Here is a 23,401-nt window from a genome sequence, read left to right as displayed (position 1 = left end):
CAACATATTTCATACAGCAGTCGGATTAAACCTGATTCTGACTCCCCAGACTGCCCAGAATGGGGGGCGTTAGGGAGACCCTCGCTCGGGTTACAGCTAGTGTACCTTCCCCGAGGCAGGACACAATTTGCAGATCAGAGCGCTGAGGAGTGGGTGGGGGTTGCAACTTGCAGCGCTGTGGGAGGAGGGATCCCGCCTCTTTGGCCACTCGTCAAGGAGTGTGTAAGTGCGGAGGGGATCCGGCGGCGCAGCCACTTGTCCGCACGAGTCGTGCAGGAGGGAGTGCTCGGTCAGGCGGCGGATGAGAGCGGTCTCTGCGCCAATGGACGGTAGGGTCCCGACTTTCCTCCCCTTGGAGAGGTGCGGGGTGGGGGGAGGGAGCTGGGACTCGGGTTTCGCCTGATCTTTACCATTTTTTTTGGTCTGTGTTTCAGCCGCCAGGAGCCTGTTGTTTCTGATAAGTGTGCTGGAGGTGGGAGCAGCCGGTGAGTTTCCTGAGCGTCCGGCGTCGGGAACCGCGGAGTTCGCGAGAGAGATTCCCCAGGGGGTGGGCGCAGATACAGCTTTGCGCTCTTCGGGCGGGATAACGGGTCAGTGACTGCGCTCCCCAAGTCCGAGGGAGCGCCTGTCCGCGAACCAGGGGCGCATCTTCGGCTCTTGTCTCTCTCTGCTCTCCTTTCCTACTCCGGGGGGTGGGGGAAAGATCCCCATCCATCAGTCCGGGACAGGACAGGACAGCCGAGAGGTGGGACAGGGGAGCGGCGTCCGACGGCGCTGCTGTCCTCCGCAGTTTCGCGGCTTTTCTCGGTTTCGAGGCAAGGGAGTGTCGGCACTCAGCATCCAGATTCAATGCCGAGAGAGCGCCGCACTCCGTGAGGGGTAGTGCTGAGGGAGCGCCGCACTCCGTGAGGGGTAGTGCTGAGGGAGCGCCGTACTCCCTGAGGGAAATTGCCGAGGGAGCGCCGCACTCCGTGAGGGGTAGTGCTGAGGGAGCGCCGCACTCCGTGAGGGGTAGTGCTGAGGGAGCGCCGCACTCCGTGAGGGGTAGTGCTGAGGGAGCGCCGTACTCCGTGAGGGGTAGTGCTGAGGGAGCGCCGTACTCCGCGGGGAATTGCAGCACCTTAAACGTCTATAGTGACACTAATTGACCTTGCTGAGGCGTTTAACTCTTAATTGGCCATAGGCAAAGTTAGCGTCTGTTTCGAGAGGACTAGAATATAAAAGCAAGGATGTAATGCTGAGTGTTTATAAGACATTGGTCAGCCCACACTTGCAGTCTTGTGAATGGCTTTGGGTCTCTTATCTAAGAAAAGATTTGCTGGCTTGGAAAGGCGCCATTGAAGGTTCACAGGAATGAAAGAGTTGATGTTCTGGCTGGAGTTACAAGCATGGGGTTGGGGGTCCTCATTGAAACTTATCAAATGTTGAAAGGCTAGATAGAGTGAATATGGAGAGGATGTTTCTACAGTGGGGGAGTCTAGGTCCGGAGGACACAGCCTCAGAATAGAGGGGCATCCATTTTGAACAGAGATGAGGAATTTCTTTGGTCGAAGGGTGTTGAATCTGTGGAGTTCGGTACCACAGACAGGTGTACTTAAAGTGGAGGTTGATAGGTCCTTCATTAGTAAGGGCATCGAAGGTTATCGAGAGAAAGCAGGCAATGGAATTGAGAGGGATAATAAATCAGCCATGATGGAATGGTGGAGCAGTCTTGATGGGCCAAATGGCCTAATTCTGCTCCTTTGTTTTATGGTCTTAATGTTAACTACTTAAGACAGGATTTGTATTGGTGCCCATTTCGTGAACCTCATCACCGTGTGTGAACTGATTCCTGCACTTTTATCGAGAGCGGTAAGCCTATGCATGTATCAATTTAAGTTCAAGTTTATTGTAATTTCAACTGTACGCAGATACACTGCTAAATGAAACAACATTCCTCTGGACCAAGGTGTACAACACAATACATATAACTCACACACAAAACACATGAAGTAATATTACATAGTCATAATCATACTTTCTTGATCCCCGGGGAAATTGGTTAAATTAGTTACCACAAATAAATTAAAAATAATGAGATACAGTTGCATAGCGCAAGTTGAAGCTTGTGTGTGTATGTAAAAGGCAAGGATAACAGGTTTAGAGAACCTTGGTTTTCAAGAGATATTGAGGCTATGGTTACTAGTAAAAAGGAGGTGCATCGCAGATATAGGCAAGTAGGAACAAATGAGGTACTTATGGAGTACAAGAAATGCAAGAGAACACTCAAAGAAACCAGGAGGGCTAAAAGAAGGCATGAGGTTGCCTTAGCGAACAAGGTGAAGGAGAATCCTAAAGGATTTTTCGGATATTTCGGATACATTAAGAACAAAAGGATTGCAAAGGACAAAATTGGTCCTCTGGAAGATCAGAATTGGTAATCCATGTGTGGAGTCAAAAGAGATGGGGGAGATCTTAAATGGATGTTTTGCATCTGTATTTACACGGGATTTGGACAGAGTCTATAGAAATGAGGTAAAGCAGCGTCAACTTCATGGTCTCAATACTGATTTCTGAGGATGAGGTGTTTGCTGTCTCGAGGCAAATTCCCACAGCCTGACCAAATATTCTCTTGGACCCTGCAGGGAGCAAGTGCAGAAATTATAGGAGCCCCAGCAGAGATAATTAAATCATCTTGGTGATGAGTGACGTACTAGAGGACTGGAGGGTAGCTAATGTTATTCTGTTTGAAGAATAAAGCAGGAAATTATTGGCCATTGAGCCTGACGTCTGTAGTGGGAAAGTTAATGGAAGGTATTCTATGAGACCGATATGAGTATTTGGATAGAGAGGGATTGATTAAGGATAGTCAGCATGGCTTTGTGCGTGGTAAGTCGTGTCTAACCAACCTTGTAGATTTTTTGAGGAAGTTACTAGGCAAGTTGATGAAGGCAAGGCAGTGGATGTTGTCTATGTGGACATTAGCAAGTATCTGACAAGATCCTGCATGGAAGGTTGTTCAAGAAGGTTCAATCACTCAGCATTCAAGATGAAAATTGGATTAGACATTGGCTTTGTGGGAGAAGCCAGAGGGTGATAGTAGATGTGATGGAGATAGTAGATAGTGATGGAGAGCTGCAGGGATCAGCTTAGGGTCCACTATTGCTTGTCTTCTATATCAACGATCGGGATGATAATATGGTTAACTGGATCAGCAACTTTGTGGATGACACTAAGATTGCAGGTGTAGTGGACAGCAAGGAAGACTTTCAAAGCTTGCAGTGGGATCTGGACCAGCTGGAAAAATAGGCTGAAACATGACATGGAATAGATAGATAGACATACTTTATTGATCCCGAGGGAAATTGGGTTTCGTTACAGTTGCACTATCTAAGAATAGAGTATAAATATAGCTATATAAAACCTTAAATAATTAAATAATAATATGTAAACTATGCCAGATGGAAATAAGTCCAGGAACAGCCTATTGGCTCAGGGTGTCTGATCCTCCAACGGAGGAGTTGTAAAGTTTGATGGCCACAGGCAGGAATGACTTCCTATGATGCTCAGTGTTGCATCTCGGTGGAATGAGTCTCTGGCTGAATGTACTCCTGTGCCCAACCAGTACATTTTGTAGTGGATGGGAGACATTGTCCAAAATGGCATGCAACTTGGACAGCATCCTCTTTTCAGACACCACCGTCAGAGAGTCCAGTCCCATCCCCACAACATCACTGGCTGATGCTGATTTCATGCTGATAAGTGTGAGTGTTGCACTTTGGGAGAACCAACCAGAGTAGGTCTTTCACAGTGAACAATTGAGCACTGAGGAGTGTGGTAGAACAGAGGGTTCTAGGAATACAGGTCCATAATTCCTTGCAAGTGGCACCACAGGTAGATAGGGTCGTAAAGAAAGCTTTTGGCACATTGTCCTTCATTGATCAAGTATTGAGTATAGGAGCTGGGATGTTATGTTGAAGTTGCATAAGATGTTGGTGAAGCCTAATTTGGAGTATTGTGTCACCTACCTACAGAAAAGATGCAAATAAGAATGATAGAGTGCAGATAAAATTTACAAAGATGTTGCCAGCACCAGAGGATGTGAGTTATAAGGAATGACTGAGTCGGTTAGACAATTACTCCTCAGAAAGTAGAAGATTGAGAGGAGATTTGATATCGATATACAAAATTATGAGGGTATAGATAGGGTAAATGCAAGCAGGCTTTTTCCTCTGAGGTTGGGTGAGACTACCAGTAGAGGTCATGGGTAAAGAGTGGAAGGTGAAATGTTTAAGGGAAACATGAGGGGAAATCTCATCACTCAGAGGGTGGTGAGAGTGTGGAATGTGCTGCCAGTGCAAGTGGTGGGTGCGATTTCGATTTCAATGTTTAAGCAAGGTTTGGATAGGTACATGGGTGAGAAGGGTATGGAGGGCTTTGGTCCAGGTGCAGATCGATGGGACTAGGCAGTTTAACTGGTCCAACATGGACTGATTGGGCCAAAGGGCTTGTTTCTGTGACACTCTGACTATAAGGTGCTCCACATGAGGCTGCTAAATAAGACCCCAGAGTCCACACTGAAAGATACTAGCATGGAAAGAAGATTGGTTGACCAGTAGAAAGCAAAGACTGGGAGTAAAGTGAGTCTATTCTGGTTGGCTGCTGGTGACTAGAGGTGTTCTGCAGTGATTGGCATTGGGACCACTTCTTCTTTTCGTGTATATGTCAAAGATCAGGTTGATGGAATTGATGGCCACAAACTTTGTGGTCTAGAAGTTTGTGATAATACACAAATAGATGGAGGGGCAGAGAGTTTGCAGAAGGACTTGGACAGATTAGGAGAATGAGTAAAGAAGTGACAGGTGTAATCCAGTGCAGGAAAGAGTATGGTTATGCACTTTGTTAGAAGGTAGGCACAGACTTTCTTAAATGGAGAGTGAATTCAGAAATCGGAAGTGCAAAGGGACTTGGAAATCCTAGTGCAGGATTCCCTAAAGGTTAATTTGCAAGTTGAGCTGGTGGTAGGGAAGGCAAGTGCAATGTTGGCATTCATTTCAAGAGCATTAGAATATAAGAGCAAAGATGTGATGCTGATGCTTTTGAAGAATGATCCTGGGAATGAAAGGGTTAATATATGAGGCGCGTTTGATGGCTCTGGGTCAGAACTTGCTGGAGTTTAGAAAAATGAGTAGGGATATTATTGAAACCTATCGAATATTGAAAGGCCTAAATAGAGTGGATGTGGAGAGGATGTTTCCTATAGTGGAGGAGTCTAGGACCAGAGGGCACAGCCTTAAAGTACAAAGACTTCCCTTTAAAACAGAAGTTAGGTGGAATTTCTTCAGCCAGAGGGTGGTGAATCTGTGGAATTCATTGCCACATACGGCTGTGGAGGCCAAGTCATTGGGAGTATTTAAGGCAGAGCTTGATAGGTTCTTCATTAGTCAGGGTATCGAAGGAGTACTTGTTCATCAGTCTCTGAAGGTGAATGAGCAAGTGCAGCAGGCAGTGAAGAAGACTAATGGAATGTTGGCCTTTATTACAAAGGGAACTGAGTACAAGAGCAAGGAAATCCTTTTGCATTTGTACAGGACCCTGGTGAGACCACACCTGGAGTATCGTGTGCAGTTTTAGTCTCCAGAGGGCATGGTTTAAGAATAAGGGGTAGGTCATTTAGGACAGAGTTGAGGAGGAACTTCTTCTCCCAGAGAGTTGTGGAGGTGTGGAACACGCTGCCTCAGAAGGCAGTGGAGGCCAATTCTCTGGATGCTTTCAAGAAGGTGTTAGATAGGTATCTAGGGGAATCAAGGGTTATGGGGACAAGGCAAGAACTATAGTAGATGATCAGCCATGATCTCAGAATGGTGGTGCAGGCTCGAAGGGCCGAATGGTCTGCTTCTGCACCTATTGTCTATTGTCTATTGTTATGGGAGAAGGCCAGAGAATGGAGATGAGAGGGATAGTAGATCAGCCATGATCAAATGGTGGAACAGACAATGGACAGAATAGCCTAATTCTGCTTCTATATATTATGGTTTTATTCTTTGGAACCAGTGTATTCCTACATCCCAAAACAGTAACTTGGTTGTGGACTCTGAGTACAAGGGACGAGCCAGGTCTTTCGCCAATGATATTAAACTTAGTTCTGGTGAGATACCTTCATCCTGAAGTGTTGAAACTGGTCCTGTCTCCAGAGATGCTACCCAAACAGCTGACTGTTGCTGGCATGTTCTGTTTTTATTTCAGATTTCCAGCATCTGAGGTATTGTTATTTTCAGAAGTTAAGTTCAGAGACACATGAATGCAATATGGAAATTAGCAATTCTCCTTTGATTGAGCTAAGAAGTAATTAGTTTTAAATCTGAGAATTATAGAACTTTGGTGAGGGAACACAGGTCAGTCCTATTCTGACATAAGGGCAGAAACACTGCCCCTATCCCTACATTCCTGTGTAGTTTCTGATTGTTATTTTGGACACGAATCAGCATGAATAACTTCACTGACCTCTACTCTGAACTGATTCACAACCTACGGACTCACTTTCAAGGACTCTACAACTCGTGTTCTCAGTATTATTTATTGATTTATTTTTGTGCAGTTTGCCCGCTTCTGCACATTGGTTGGTTGTCAGTCTTTGTGGGTGTGTGTAGTTTTTCATTGAATCAGAGATTTAAAACACTTATTATCAAAGAATGTACAAATTATACACCTTGAAATTTGACTGCTTACAGGCAGCCACAAAGCAAGGAACCCAAATAACCCAATTTTTAAGAAAAGAGCAAAAAAAAAACACTGTGCAGAGAAAGCAGGAGGGAAAAAACACAAATCATACAAACAATAGAAGCAAGCCAACAGCATAATGAACCAGACTGAGTCCTCAAATCTTCTCCTGGAGCAGCTAGAGTATGCCAAAGCCTTGGTCCCAGTTCATCACACTAGCGGAGCAAAAACGCACAGAAGCCAGATCAGTTCACAGCCTCGGTGCTGCAGAGGAAGGGATGAACATTCACGGGGGAGGGAGCGAAATCAGCCTGACCTTCACCTCCTTTCTCAACACTCTGGCCTCCAGTCTATCTGTGCTGGCGTTTCAATTGCCCAAGCACTGGGTTGTGCCTCGCTCTAGGTACCAGACCCTGTCACCATGATACGCCTGAGCTGCCCAACCCAAAGCCGTTCTCAACCTTACCAAATCAGCTTGGCACTTGGAGTGATCCAACCTTCCTGGTTAGCTGGACGGGAATCGAAACTCTTCCGCATCGACTCCTCTCCAAATCCCCCACTCCATCTCCAACAGCAATACGAACTCTGTCTGTGACCCCGGTCCAAACACATTGTGTCTCACAATGCCCCAACGTGGTTCATCCCCCAAACCAGCTTCACCTCTGCCTGCCTCCTCACTGTCTGCGGCCATAGTTCACCACAATTTGCTTCAGAAAATGTGTTATTAGTAATGTTTTTAGGCAAATCTCTAGCCTTTTGAACTACCAGTAAGCTGTCGCTTGCCTCCTGTAGCACTGTCTTAAACTGGATTCTATTGTCTTTCTTTGTATCTACCACAAATGCCTGCAAGAAAATGAAGTTCAAGGCAGTGTATGTGTGTGCTTTTGTAATAAGTTTACTTTGATTTTGACTTTGAAGTATCTATGCAACTTAGAGATCTCAGATATTTTGTCAAGTAAATGTGAAATGTTGAAGAACAGTTTGCATCGGTGTTTTTAATATTGTGAGGTGCAAGGGGGCTTCGCAAAGCAAACATGTCTCATGAGGATAGACTGAGCAAGTCAGGGCTTTTCTCTTTGGAGTGAAGGAGTGTTAGAGGTGTACAAGATGGTAAAAGAGTCAACGGCCGGTGACTTTTTCCCGGGACAGAACGGGCATCACAAGGGGCATCATTTTAAGATGTTTGGAGGAAAGAATAGAGACGATGTCAGAGGTGAGATTTTTTTTTTGTTACACAGAGTGGTGGTTGTGTGGAGTGCCCTGCTGGTGGTGGTGGTCAAGGCAGATACGTTAGGGACATTTTAGAGTCTGTTAAACAGACGCTTAGCTATCAGGCTAATGAACTTGTCCAGCCACCCCACCACCACTACTTTATCATCTCCGGTCAGTCACCTTATGTACAAAGTTCTTCCTTTCTTTTCAAATCTTTTTATTATTATTATCCAAAATTAACATGAGTACATCGAAGTAAGCAACACTTACAATGTCTCAAGAAAAAAAAAACATTATTTTAAAGATTTAAAAAATTTTGGTGATTTAAAAAAAATTCCCTACTAAGCAAGAAAAAGTGGGGGAAAAAACCCCATTAGGTGTTCAACCCCGGAGCCATGCGTCATACAAAAAGCTTCCAAAGATAAACATCAAACCACCAGCAAGAAAAAAGAAATGTACCAAAAATTTACAATTAGATCATGGAGGAAATCTATCAATTAACTCAAATGAAAATAATGAGCAAATAAACCCCATCTTTTCTCAAAATCAAACATAGGTTCAAAGGTTCGGCTTCTAATTTTCTCCAAACTAAGACATAGCATTACTTGAGAGAACCATTGTGACAAAGTGGAGCTGATGTATCCTTCCAGTTCAACAAAATGGCCCTCCTAGCTATCAATGTAACAAATGCAATAACATGTTGGTCAGACACAGAGATACCACGAATATTTTGAGGAATTATTCCAAAAAGCACAGTTAATTTGTTAGGTTGTAAATTAATTTTAAGTGCTTTAGGAATTGTCGAAAAAACTGACTTCCAGAACTGTTCCAATATAGAACAAGACCAAAACATGTGTCAGTGTAGCTGTCTCAGTTTTACATCTATCGCAATAACTATCAACATTAGGGAATAGTTTAGACAATCTCTTCTTCGTCAAATGGTAACGATGTACAATTTTAAATTGAATCAGTAAATGACTAGCACAGGTCAAAGAAGAGTTAACCAGCTTCAGAATCCGCATCCAATCCTCCGTCATAAAAGTCAAATTGATTTCCTTTCCCGAATCTTGTTTAATCTTAAATAAAGGATGCTTATCCCATTGTAATAGTAAATTATACATTTTTCCAATAGAACCCTTCATCGAAGGGTTCATACTCATAATAGTATCTAACAGGTCAGCATCCAAATGTAAGGAAAATTACTTAAATATTTTTGTAAAAAATGTCTAATTTGAAGGTGTTGTAAAAAGTGTGAGTATGAAAGGGAGTATTTATCAATTAATTGTTCAAAAGTCATCAGTCTATCTTTAAATAAATCCAACAAATTAATACCTTTATTTTTCCGAAGTAACAAAATTGGATCACTCAAAGAAGGCTTAAAAAAGTAATTTCGATAAATTAAACTACAAAGTTTAAATTTTTTAAGATTAAAAAAATTGTGGAACTGGAGCCAAGTTTGTAAAGAATGCTTAATCACAGGGTATAAGTTTAAATTAGCAACCTTAGCTAATTGTTTAGGTAAAGCAGCTCCCAATAACGAGGTTAAATAAAACTGTTTCACAGCTTTCAATTCCAAGTCTACCCAAATTGGCCGATGGTTCTTATCAACTCAATATAACCAAAAGGACAAGTATCGCACATTAACAGCCCAGTAATACATTAAAAAGTAAACTTATTTTCAAAGTATATGTGTGATTCCTTTTCTTGCTGGCTTTCACAGTAAATGCAAAGATACACAACAGAACCAATGAAAATCTGCACACAACAAAGACGGACAAACAGTCAGTGTGCAAAAGACAGCAAATAGTGCAAATACAAATTAAATAAAATTGAGAGTCTTCAGAAGTGAGTCCTTTGGCTGTGGAATCAGTTCAGCGCTCTCCTGTACCTAGCATCACTTCACGCACATACAATCAGTCTTCGTAGACAAGCTAATCTCGTGTGTTTATATTTATTGTTTTCTGTATGCTTTTATATCGTGTTGGATCCAGAGTAACAATCGTTTTATTCCCCTTTACATATGTAAACTGATGAACGACAATGAACAGTCTTGAATGATTAAAAACAAGCTTTATGTGGGAGGGAAGGCTTAGATTGATCTTAGAACAGGATAGAGGGTCAGCACTACATTGTGGGCTGAAGAGCCTGTATTGTGCTGTGGTGTTCTATGTTGAAGGTTGAACTGATACGAGAAGGAGGACAGTTGTATGGGAAGCTGCGTACATCAGAGAGCATGTCTTATGAGGAAAGCTTGATCAGTCAGGGGCTTCTGTCTCTGGAGTGAAGGAGGATGAGCTGCTTGTTAGCGATGGACAAGATAATAGGAGGTAGAGGTAGAGTGGACAGCCAGAGATTTTTCCCTGGACTGAAATGGCAAATTTGAGGTGGATAGGGAATAATTTTTTTTTAGATTATGAAGACACGTAGTCCTCTTTTATTGTCATTTAGTAATGCATGCATTAAGAAATGATACAATATTTCCTCTGGTGTGATATCACAAAACACAGGACAGACCAAGACTGAAAAAACTGACAAAACCACATAATTATAACATATAGTTACAACAGTGCAACAATACCATAACTTGATGAAGAAGTCCATGAGCACAGTAAAAGTTCAAAGTCTCTCAAATGTCCCACATCTCACGCAGACGGGAGAAGGAAGAAAAACTCTCCCTGCCATACCCGACCACAATCCGACTCTGAGTCATCCAAAAACTTCGAGCTCTGATCAGCTCTCCGACACCGAGTACCGAGCGCCATCTCTGTCCGAACGATTCGACCTCAACCTCGGTCGCCAACAGCAGGCAAAGCTGGGGATTTTGAGGCCTACCCTCCAAAAGATTCCCGACCACGCAGTAACGACAGCAGCGAACGAGCATTTCAGAAATTTCTCCAGATGTTCCTCTGTGCTTTCACATCCATTCTCCATCAAATCAGAACTGTCCACGGCCCCTGTTGAACAGAAACGATATCATTTTTCACCGGAGGGCTGTGCACGCGCGCAGTGCGCTGCTCTCTCTCCTCACGCCTTTTAAAGATCATTAGAGGAACATATAGATGAGATATAAGCGGTAGGGTTTTTTACCCAAAGAAGGTATGTGCATAGAACCTGCTGCTAGGAGTGGTGTCAGAGGCAGGTCCATTAGAGGCAATTAAGATGGACACATAGGTGACAGAAAAATACAGCTCTAAGTGTGTGGGAAGTGTTTGATTTATGGTAGAATTGGTTAAAGGGTCAGCATAACATTGTGGGCCGAATGCCCTGTACTGTGCTGTATTGTTCTATCTATACCAACCTGAGTGACTATTGTGTGAACACAATGCAGTGTGTTTATTAAGGAAGGAACACAGGAAATGTGACTGATGGCTTCAGGAACAATGGTGGCTCATTAAGCCTTTCCTCCCTCTCTGCCGTGTGCCATTTCTACATTTAGCTTTCTTAGTTTACTTTGCATCTTCACACCAAGGCTGCCAGTAATTTAGTTATTCCAGGAAGACAGGGCCGGCCCTTGCTGCTGTACCAGGAAGCTTGCCGACGATCACAACAAGCCCAGCCCTGGACAGGGAGAATAAAGGATTTTTGTTTTTGGATTGAGCGTGAGAGTGTTAATAATGGGGAAAGTTATATCCTACAGCTATCCCCAGGCAAACGTTCGACTCATAGTAAAAGTGCCAGGGGAATAAAGAGTTATCTGTCCGTTTCTTTGTCAGCACAAGTGCTGTGTGGTGTTGGATTCCAAACTGGTCAGTACATGTTTTTAATTCCATCCGCCTCCTGGGCTTTTTTCCCATTTAACATTCTCATCCAGTAAACATGCTCTTTCACCTCGCCCAGGATTGAGGATTACCTAAACATGAAGAAATCTGCAGATGCTGGAAATTCAAGCCACACACATAAAAAATGCTGGTGAACGCAGCAGGCTAGGCAGCATCTATAGGAAGAGGTACAGTCGACGTTTCGGGCGTCCTGATGAAGGGTCTCGGCCTGAAACGTCGACTGTACCTCTTCCTATAGATGCTGCCTGGCCTGCTGCGTTCACCAGCAACTTTGATGTGTGTTGCTGAGAATTACCTGCTGCTTTTCTCTAGAGGAGTGGGATACATGGTCAGGAGGTTCAGTTGTTGCTCAGACCGGAAGAAATGTGATCAGAGTGACTTTGACTGAGGAGTGATTGTTGGTGCCAGATGGGGTGGTTTGAGTATCTCAAATTCTGCTGATCTTCTGGAATTTTCATGCACACCAGTCTCTAGAGTTTACAGAGAATGGTGTGAAAAACAAAAAAAAAATCCAGTGAGCAGCAGTTCTGTGGGTGAAAATACCTTATTAATGAGAGAGGTCAGAGGTGAACGACCAGACTGGTTCAAACTAACAGTAAGACGACAGTAACTCAGATAACCACACGTTACATCAGTGGTGTGCAGAAGAGCATCTCTGAACACACAACGTGTTGAGCTTTGAGGAGGATGGGCTACAGCAGCAGAAGACCATGAACACACAGTACACTCAGTGGCCACAATATTAGGTATAGGTACGTGGTAAAGTGGCCACTGAGTGTATGAATTTACTAACTTGTCCTGTACATACTCTGTCTCCCCACTCTCCATCCACCTCTTCCCCACCGGATAGCAGGTTAATTGATGACGTGGGCGTGATCGGGTGGCACAACCTCGTTGAGCTGGAAGGGCCTGTGACTATGCTGTATCTCTACGTAATAGCTGGAGGTACAATTAACTGAGGCCAGACAGGGAGCTGAGGCAGAATGGGCCTGATGTCCTGAATGACAAAGTTCAAATAGAGAACAACACACTGGAGGAACTCAGCAGGTCAGTCAGCGTCTCTGGAGGTTACAGGGAGAAGGCAGGAGAATATCCAGTTCTGGTCTGTCATTGATTCTATTTTGGTTGCTATTTTATCATGGAGTTATTGAGTATGCTGCCAAGAAAGTGAATCTCGGGATGGTTTGTTATATGATGATATATAGGTACTATGTACTTTGATATTAAATTTACTTGGAACTTTTGAACTTCGAACTGGCTAATACAAGGGAGGATAATGTTAAGGTGATTGGAGGAAAGTATAGGGGGGATAGAAACATAGAAAATAGGTGCAGGAGTAGGCCATTCAGCCCTTCGAGCCTGCACTGCCATTCAATATGATCGTGGCTGATCAGGATGTCAGGGGTAAGTTTTTTTTACACAAAGTGGGGGTGTGTGGAACACCCTCCCTGGTGTGGTGAAAAAAGTGGATGTATTAGGGGGATTTAGAAAACTCTTAGATAGACACATGGATGATAGAAAAATGTAGGAGAGGAGGGTTAGATTGATCTTGGAGTACGCTAAAAGGTCAGCACAACATTGTGGGCCGAAGGGCCTGTACTGTTTGACATTATATTTTCTATCTGTGAGTAGCAGAAGACTGGAGAATCGGTAATGTTGTTCCTTTATTTAAAAAAGGCAGCAGGAACAGGCCAGGTGACTACCGGCTGGTGAACTTTACATCAGGGGTAGGGATACAGTACAAATGGAGAGCATTCTAAGGGATAGATTTGGTGCTCATTTGCAGAGGCAGAGGCTGGTCACGGATAATCATCATGGCTTTCTGTGGGAGGAGTTTAGTTTCATTCACTCGACTGAGTTTTTTTAAAAGGTAACTAAGAAGGCAGAGCAGTAAATGTTGTCTACATGAACTTCAGTAAGACTTTTTTGACAAGGCCCTGCATCACACACAACATGCTGGAGGAACTCAGCAAGTCGGGCAGCATCTCTAGAAATGAATAAACTGTTGAGGTTTCGGGCAGAAACCCTTCATCACCATTGGAAAGGAAGGGGGAGGTGCCAGAATAAGGAAGTTGGGGGAGGGGAAGGAGGACAAGCTAGAAGGTGACAGGTGAAGCCAGGTGGGTGGGGGGAGAGAGGATGAAGAAAGAAGCTGAGAGGTGATAGGTGGAAAAGGCAAAGGACTGAAGAAGAAGGAATCTGATAGGAGAGGAGAGTGAACCATGGGAGAAAGGGAAGGAGGAGGGGTGATAGGCAGGTGAGCAGGCGAGGTAAGGGGCCAGAGTGAGGAATTAATGAAGAGAGGAGGGGGAGGGAAGAAAGTTAAGGGAAGTTGGAGGAATCGATGTTCATGCCAACAGGTTGGAGGCTACCTAGATGGAATAAGGTTCTGCAGATTAGGCCGGGCCAGAAAATTGCAGCACATGGGATGCATGGTCATCTAGCTAATTGGATCCAAAGTTGACCTGGTGATCCAGGGCAGAGGGTGGTGGTGAACAGGTGTTTTTCAAGTTCAAGTTCTGCTCGTTGTCATTCAACTGTGCACATGTACACCACCAAACAAAACAGTGTTCCTCCGGACCTAGGTACACAACATGGTACATATAACTCACACAATGCATAAAGTATTATTACTTTATCTGCTCGAGGTGGGGGAAGAGCACCTTTCTGACCCACTGCTTTTATGACTAAGTTAAAAAGTAAAACAGTATAATGCTACAGGCACTTCACACATGATAAGACTTGTGTGTCGTTAGGGAGTTCATTAGTCTCACAGCCTGGGGGAGAAAGGTGTTTCCATTCTTTACAGCTCATGGCCTAATGCTACTGTACCTCTTGCCTGTTAGGAGGGGATCGAAGTGATAGTTGGACGGATGGGGGGGGGGATCATTGACAGTGCCTAGGGCCCTGATAAATACCTCTGATGGGTAGAAGAAAAACACTGATGAGTGTGGCTGGATGTGTTTGAGAGGCAGTACTGGGTACCTGTTTGAGACATAGATCGAGGACTTGGAGATGGATGTAGGAAGTATGGTAAGTAGATTTTACCTGTTATTGCTCTCAGGGTGATTAGTTTATAGTTACTCGGTCTGCCCTTTATCTCTTTGTAAAGAACCAGCACGCTAGCAGCATCTGAAACTTGTTGGGAGCTACTACCCTTCAACCATCAGTCTCCCGAACTGGTGTGGATAACTTCAATCTGAACTGATTCCACAACAATGAACTCACTCTCAAGGACTCTAAAACACATGTCTTCAATATTATTTATTTATTTTTTGTTTTGTCTTTTGCACATTAGTTGTTTGTTGGTCTTGTGTGTAATTTTTTATTGATTCTATTGCATTTCCTGTTCTACTGTAAATGCCTGCAAGAAAATGAATGTCAGGGTAGTTTTTGGGGGCATGTACATATAGAACTTTGAACTCTGAATCCATGAGTGACTGGATATCAATGTAATCCCCATCACTCCTCTGAGCAGGCCTTGTTAGTTACTTCACTAAATAATACTGCTCTCTCTATTTTTAGCTTATCTAATATTTCACATCCTTCCTCCCAAGCCAATAGTTAGCAGTATCGTTCTGTTGCTGAGATGGGCTCTAAGTGTTGAACTGGGTGCTGCTGCATTCTCTGTTGTTCCATCGTCTGCTCGGTCCGAAAGATCCAGCTGTCTTCAGTTTCGACCTCCTCCCCTCTCCCTATTCCTCAAAGGTCTTTGCATTTCCCTGGGTTTTCTGTCCCGATTCTTTTGCATGCCACCACTTTGCCTCGCTAATTGTTTAATCAGTTCTACACTCAGCATCAGAACCAGGTTTAGTATCACTGATATACATTGTAAAATTTGTTTTAGACAGACACGCACACTCAACTCAGTGGGAAATTTATTTGGTACAGGAGTGGAACTTGGCGTGGTCTTCTGCTGCTGTAGCCCATCCACTTCAAGGTTCAACATGTTGTGCATTCAGAGATGCCCTTCTGCACTCCACTGTTGTAACTTGTCATTATTTGGGTTACTGTCACCTTCCTGTCAGCTTGAACCAGTTTGGTCATTCTCCTCTGACCTCTCTCAGTAATAAGTCTTTTTTGTCCACAGAATGGCTGCTCACTGGATGTTTGTTTTTGTTTTTAGTTTTTCTGTAAACTCTAGAGACTGTTGTGCATGAAAATTCCAGGCGATCAGCAGTTTCTGAGATACTCAATCCACCCTATTTGGCACCAACAATCATTCCACAGTCAAAGTCACTTAGATCACATTTCTTCCCCATTCTGATGTTTGGTCTAACAACTGAACCTCTTGGCCATGTCTGCATGCTTCTATGTATTGAGTTGCTGCCATATGATTGGCTGATTAGAGCACATGTACAGGTATATCTAATAAAGTGGCCACTGAATTATATATATAGCCTCTGGCAATGATCATAGCGTCATCAATAGGGATGGGAGAGGTTCTGGAGGATTGGAGGGTTGCATATGTTGTTCCCTTGTTCAAGAAAGGGAGTAGAGATAACCCAGGAAATGATAGACCAGTAAGTCTTACTTCAGTGGTGGGCAATTTGTTGGGGAAGGTCCTGAGAAGCAGGATTTATGAGCATTTGGAGAGACATAATCTGATTAGGGATAGTCAGCATGGCTTTGTCAAGGGCAGGTCATGCCTTACGAGTCTGATTGAGTTCTTTGATAAAGTTACCCATGCAAGGCTTCTTCAGAAAGTAAGGAAGCATGGGATCCAAGAGGACATTGCTTTGTGGATTCAGAATTGGCTTGCCCTCAGAAGGCAAAGGGTGGTTGTAGATGGTTTGTATTCTGCGTGGAGGTCAGTGACCAGTGGTGTTCCGCAGGGATCTGTTCTGGGACCCCTACTCTTTGTGATTTTTATAAATGACCTGGATGAAGAAGTAGAAGGGTGGATTAGTAAGTTTGCTGATGAATCAAAGGTTGAGAGTGTTGTGGATAGTCTGGAGGGTTGTCAGAGGTTACAGTGGAACATCGATAGGATGCAGAACTGTGCTGAGAAGTGGCAGATGGACTTCAACCCAGATATGTGTGAAATCGTTCATTTTGATAGGTCAAATTTGAAGACAGAATTTAATATTAATGGTAAGACTCTTGGCAGTGTGGAGGACCAGAGAAATCTTGGGGTCCGGGTCCATAGGACACTCAAAGCTGCTGTGCAGGTTGACAGTGTTGTTAAGAAGGTGTATGGTGTGTTGGCTTTCATCAGCCATGGGATTGAGTTCAAGAGCCATGAGGTAATGTTACAGCTATATAGGACCTTGGTCAGACCCCACTTGGAGTACTGTGTTCAGTTCTGGTCACCTCATTAAAGGAAGGATGTGGATACTATGGAGAGAGTGCAGAGGAGATTTACAAGGATGTTGCCTGGAATGGAGGGCGTACCTTATGAGAATAGGTTGAGTGAACTCGGCCTTTTCTCCTTGGAGTGACAGAGGACGAGAGGTGACCTGATTGAGGTGTATAAGATGATGAGGGACATGAATCTTGTTGATAGTCAGAGGCTTTTTCCCAGGGCTGAAATGGCTAACACAAGGGGACGTAGTTTTAAGGTGCTTGGAAGCAGGTACGGAGGAGATATCAGGGATATGTTTTTTCCGCAGAGGAGGGTCAGTGTGTGGAATGGGCTGCCAGCGGTGGTGGTAGAAATGGATACTATAGGGTCTTTTAAGAGCCTCTTAGATAGGTAGATGGAGCTTAGAAAAATATAGGGCTATGCACTAGGGAAATTCTAGGCAGTTTCTAGAGTAGGTTACATGGTCGGCACAACATTGTGGGCCGAAGGGCCTGTAATGTGTTGTAGATTTCTATGTTCTATGTTCAATAAAAACAAAAGAAAGGGTGTATAATAAAGCAAAAATTAGTGGGAATTTAGAAGATTGGGAAGCTTTTAAAAACCATCAGAAGGCAACTAGAGGAACGAATAGATTACATATAAAAGAAAGCTAGCTAGCATTATCAAAGAGGATCCAAAAAGTTTTTATCAGATATATAAAGTGTAAAAGAGTGGATATTGGACTACAGGAAGATGATGCTGGAGAAATAGTAATGGGGGACAAGGGAATGGTGGAGGAACTGAATAAGTAATTTGCATTCATCTTCACTGTGGAAGGCACTAACAGTATGCTGGACTTTCGAGAGTGTCAGGGGCAGGAATTGCTATTGCTAGGGAGAAGGTGCTTGGGAAACTGAAAGGTTTGAAAGTAGGTAAGTCATCTGGACCAGATGGTGTACACCCCAGGGTTCTGAAAGAGGTGGCTGAAGAGATTGTGGAGTCATTAGTAATGATCTTTCCAGAATCACTGGATTCTGGCATGGTTCCGGAGGACTGGAAAATTGTAAATGTCACTCCACTCTTCAAGGGAGAGAAGCAGAAAAAAGGAAACTATAGACCAGTTAGTCTGACCTCAGTGGTTGGGAAGGTGTTGGAGTCGATTGTTAAGGATGTTGTTTTGGCGTACTTAGAGGCACATGATAACAATAGGCTGTAGTCGGCATTGTTTCCTCAAGAGAATATCTAGCCTGAGAAATCTTTTGGCGTTCTGTGAAGAAATTAACAAGCAGGATAGACAAAGGAGCATTGGTGGATGTTGTGTACTTGGATTTTCAGAAGGCCTTTGACAAAGTGCCACACATGAGGCTGCTTAACGAGTAAAGGGCCCATGGTATGACAGGAAAGATTCTAGCATGGATAAAACAGCGGCTGATTGGCAGGAGGCAAAGAGTGGGAATAAAGGGAGCCTTTTCTGGCTGGATGCTGGTGACTAGTGTTCCACAGGGGTCTCTGTAGGGACCGATTCTTTTTACGTTATATGTCAATGATTTGGATGAAGGAATTGATGGCTTCGTTGCACAGTTTGTGGATGACACGATGATGGGTAGAGCAGTTGGTAGTGCTGATGAAGAAGCAGGGCTGCAGAAGGATTTTGATTAGGGTAATGGGAAAAGTGGCAGACGGAATACAGTGTCGGGAAGTGTATGGTCATATGCTTTGTTAGAAGGAATAAAGACAGACTATTTTCTAAATAGGGGGGAATCATAAAATATGAGGTGCAGAGACTTGGGAGTCCTCATGCAGGATTCCTTAAGGGTTAACTTACAGGCTGAATCGGGGGTGAGGAAGGCAAATGCAATTTTAGCATTAGTTTCAAGAGGACTAGAATGTAAAAGGAAGGATGTAATGTTGAGTCTTTACAAAGCACTGGTGAGGCCTCACTTGGAGAATTGTGAAACGCAAATATGAGGAAATCTGCAGATGCTGGAAATTCAAGCAACACACATCAAAATTGCTGGTGAACGCAGCAGGCCAGGCAGCATCTGTAGGAAGAGGTGCAGTCGACGTTTCAGGCCGAGACCCTTCGTCAGGACTAACTGAAGGAAGAGCTAGTAAGAGATTTGAAAGTGGGAGGGGGAGGGGGAGATCCGAAATGATAGGAGAAGACAGGAGGGGGAGGGATGGAGCCAAGAGCTGGACAGATGATTGGCAAAAGGGGATATGAGAGGATCATGGGACAGGAGGTCCGGGGAGAAAGAAAAGGGGGAGGTGGGAGAAAAGCCCAGAGGATGGGCAAGGGGTATAGTGAGAGGGACAGAGGGAGAAAAACAAGAGAGAGAAAAGAAATGTGTGTATGTAAATAAATAACGGATGGGGTACGAAGGGGACGTGGGGGCATTAGCCGAAGTTAGAGAAGTCAATGTTCATGCCATCAGGTTGGAGGCTTTAATTAAAATGTGTGGATGTGTAGATCGTTTCGCTGAACACCTATGCTCTGTCCACCAGAGAAAGCAGGATCTCCCAGTGGCCACACATTTTAATTCCACGTCCCACTCCCATTCTGATGTGTCTATCCATGGCCTCCTCTACTGTAAAGGTGAAGCCACACTCAGGTTGGAGGAACAACACCTTATATTCTGTCTGGGTAGCCTCCAACCTGATGGCATGAACATTGACCTCTCAAACTTCCACTAATGCCCCACCTCCCCTCGTACCCCATCCGTTATTTATTTATATACACACATTCTTTTTCTCTCTCTCCTTTTTCTCCCTCTGTCCCTCTGACTATACCCCTTGCCCATCCTCTGGTTCCATCCCCCCCTTGTCTTTCTCCCCGGACCTCCTGTCCCATGATCCTTTCGTATCCCTTTTTGCCTATCACCTGTCGAGCTCTTGGCTCCATCCCTCCCTCTCCTGTCTTCTCCTATCATTTCAGATTTCCCCCTCCCCCTCCCACTTTCAAATCCCTTACTCACTCTTCCTTCAGCTAGTTCTGACGAAGGGTCTCGGCCCGAAACATCGACTGTACCTTTTCCTAGAGATGCTGCCTGGCCTGCTGCGTTCACCAGCAACTTTGATGTGTGTTGCTGGAGAATTGTGAACTGTTTTGGCTTCCTTATCTAAGAAAGGGTGTACTGATGTTGGAGTGGGTTCAAAGGAGGTTCATGAAAATGATTTGTGGAATGAAAGGCTTGTCATATGAGGACCGTTTGATAGCTCTGGGTCTCTTCTCACTGGAATTCGGAATAATGTTGGATATCCTTGAACCTATCAAGTGTTGAAAGGCTTAGATAGAGTAGATGTGGAGAGGATGATTGCTGTAGTGGAACAGTCTAGGATCAGAGGACACAGCTTCAGAATAGAGGGACATACATTTAGAACAGAGATGAAGAGGAGTCTCTTTCGCCAGAGGGTGGTTGATCTGTAGAATTCCTTGTCATGGGTGGCTGCGGAGGCCAAGTTATCTGGCGTGTAATTAAACTGGAGGTTGATAGGTTCTGGATTAGTAAAGGATTGAAAGGTTATGGATAGAAGGCTGGTGAACGGGTTTGAAAGACAATGGATCAACCGTGATCAAAGGGTGGACAGAATGGATGGGCTGAATGTCCAATTCTGCTCCTATGTCTTATGGTCTTATAATAAAAAAACATGTTAATATGATAGCTTATACATATGTATTGACTGTATGTCCATTGGAGTGTCTGTACTCAATGTGACCAGCTGGGTCAGTGATAAAACAGTTCCAGAAAGTTACATAAAAGAAAATGGAATTAACTGAAAACACATTCCCTAATTACAGAGGTAAGCATTCTTTAAATACAATTCCAACCACAGGACATGATGAAACTCCACTTTATATCAACCAATTATACTTGGCAGCAATATTTACATAACATTAAAATGTTAAATTTAAGTTTGTTTAATGTCAGTTCCTGTACACAAGCATAAAGGAGAACAAAATAATTATTACTCCAGATCTGATGCATCACAAAAAACACAATAAAATAAAGAGCACAATCATAATAAAAAAGCATAATAAATAAAAATACTTAAGATAGCTTATGTACATTGATCGTATGTCCATAAAGAGACACTAGGCACAGGAGTGTCTGTACATAAGGTGACTGACAGGAAATGATAAAGTAATGGTGGTTGGGGGTGTGGAGGGGTGGGTTACTGGGGGAGGTGTTGATCAGCCTTACTGCTTGGGGAAAGGAACTGTTTTTGAGTCTGGTGACCCTGGTGTGGATGCTACGTAGCCTCCTCCCTGATGGGAGTGGGACAAACAGTTCATGAGCAGGATGGGTGGAACCCTTCATGATGTTACTGGATTTTTTATGGCACCCTTTCTGTGTATCGTTGGAGCTTTGTTGAGAACAACGAGATTCCAGTGCTGCCCCATTCAGTTCAAAACAGCAAACTGACAATTCAGTTATTATAAACTCAATGACTACATTTAAAATAATGTCTGAGATATTCAGAATGACATCTAATTTACAACTGAATTAACTCTTAAATTAGATGCAACAGTGGATGTCCCAGTCAAGTATTGCACATGTCCATGTTATAAAACACAATGATTAAATATAAAATAGCATCTAGAATTATACCCATGTACTGCACTTGGAGACTGTATTGCCCATAGTGTCTATGAACCATGGGTGGGTGGGGGACATTGTTCAGTTGCACGACAGCCCTGGGAAAACTGTTTTTCAGTCTGGATTGTTACGTACCCCATAACTGGGTTGCCAAACCAGCAGAAATGGATCACTCAGTTGGAGTCTGGATTACTAGAACTAAGAAAGTTTTACTAAAGAAACAAGCAACACAGTACTCTAATCAAAAGGATAATGAATGCAACAGTTCAGCAATGATAAACACACATGTACACAGAATTAAGATAACAGGATCAATCAAGCTCTATCGTTGTCTAGGGGTAAATGACCAGTTTCAAAGTGACGCAAAGTTCAGTTCAATTTAGTTCAGTTCAGTTCGCAGTAATCGCTGCCGTGGGAGATGGACAGTGGGGGGAAGGAGAGAGAGAGCAAAACGAATGAATATTCAACACAGCTTCCACACAGACCTTCGCAGTCAGCTTTCGGGCGAGTCCTTTGTGATGTCATCTGAGGTCACCGACCGTGACCGCTCCGTTTCCAGATACGAATCATTTCCCTGCGGTGAACCTGGCACCCAGGTAAAGGTGGACACACACCAGGTTCCCGCTGATCGTGCCTTTCCACCCTGAGCGTCTATGGCTTGATCCCACGATCAGCCGTCCAAGAACTTCCCACTGGCTTGTGGGAGATGCACTGCTTCCAGAGTCTCGTTACCTCGGGTGTCGTGTGTGTCCTGCCTTAGCAAACCTGTCCCTTTTTATCCCCCTGCTGGGGTATCGCCTGTCCATCACTTCAAACAGTTCAGGGTTCAAAGGGGGAGCCGATCTTGACAGCTCTCCTTCCCCTTCATTACACATCTCCAAGTGCTGCTCCGTTGTTTTCCTTATCTCTCTCTCTCCTGAAGACGGGTGGCAGACCAACTGCTGATCCCACTGGCGCCAGCACAGGACAGCTACATCTATGTGTATTCTTGTCACAGGATGTCCATGCAGAGATGATTTTGTATCTCCTGACTGATGGTAGGAGATTGAACAGGTGATAACCGGGGTGGGATGAGTCCATCATAATGTCACGAGCCCGCCGTAGACAACGTGAGGTGTAGGTGGTTTCCATATCTGGTAGTTGTGTCTCAATGGTATTCTGTACAGTCCTGATTACTCATTGATTCCCTTGAGCCTTTTCGATGGCTTTGAATGAAAATCCCTGCAAATGGTTGTAGGTTCAGCACAGTCCATCACGGGTAAAGCCCTCCCAACCATTGAGCACATTTACATAAAACACTGTCGTAGGAAAGCAGCATCCATCATCTGAGATCCCCACCACCCAGGCTGTGCTCTTTTCTCACTGCTGCCATCAGGTAGAAGGTACAAGAGACTCAGGACTCGCACCACCAGGTTCAAGAACAGTTACTACCCCCCAGCCATCAGGATTTTGAACAAAAGAGGGTAATTACTCATCTATTGAGATGATCCCACAACAAATGATCTCATTTTAAGGGTTCTTTACCTCATTATCTCATTCTCATGTTATTTCATGCTATTTGCACAGTTTGTTGTCTTCTTTGCTCTTCTCTTTCATTGATCCTGTTCACAGTTACTATTCTATAGATTTGCTGAGTATGTCTGTAGGAAAAAGAAACCCAGGGTTGTATGTGGTGACTTATATGTAGGGTCAACGGCCATCTAGCAAACACGTGCCTTGAAGCGCAGAAAGGGCATCCCTTGCATCGAAGCTTGGTCTGGCCATTCACTGCAACAGAACTTCCCCCAGCCGTCTTGGACCCCACCATGCCGCTGGATCCGGGAGGGGAG

The 23,401-nt window shown here is 44.0% G+C and overlaps 1 protein-coding gene across 1 annotated transcript in view; it reads left to right on the top strand.

Moving 5' to 3' along the window:
- The first annotated feature begins 212 nt into the window (after nucleotides 1–212).
- LOC134359741 (prostaglandin G/H synthase 1-like) overlaps nucleotides 213–23,401 on the top strand; it is a 120,446-nt gene continuing 97,257 nt past the window's right edge. Inside the window, exons 1-2 of the mRNA XM_063073315.1 lie at nucleotides 213–329; nucleotides 435–485. Of these exons, the coding sequence (XP_062929385.1) occupies nucleotides 302–329; nucleotides 435–485 (79 nt within the window). The 5' untranslated portion in view covers nucleotides 213–301. The remainder of the gene's footprint in view (nucleotides 330–434; nucleotides 486–23,401) is intronic.

Source organism: Mobula hypostoma, chromosome 21, assembly GCF_963921235.1.
Source record: "Mobula hypostoma chromosome 21, sMobHyp1.1, whole genome shotgun sequence".
In the NCBI taxonomy this organism is placed as follows: domain Eukaryota; kingdom Metazoa; phylum Chordata; class Chondrichthyes; order Myliobatiformes; family Myliobatidae; genus Mobula; species Mobula hypostoma.
Note: the sequence above shows the minus strand (reverse complement) of the source record. Positions and strands in the feature narration are given on the sequence as shown.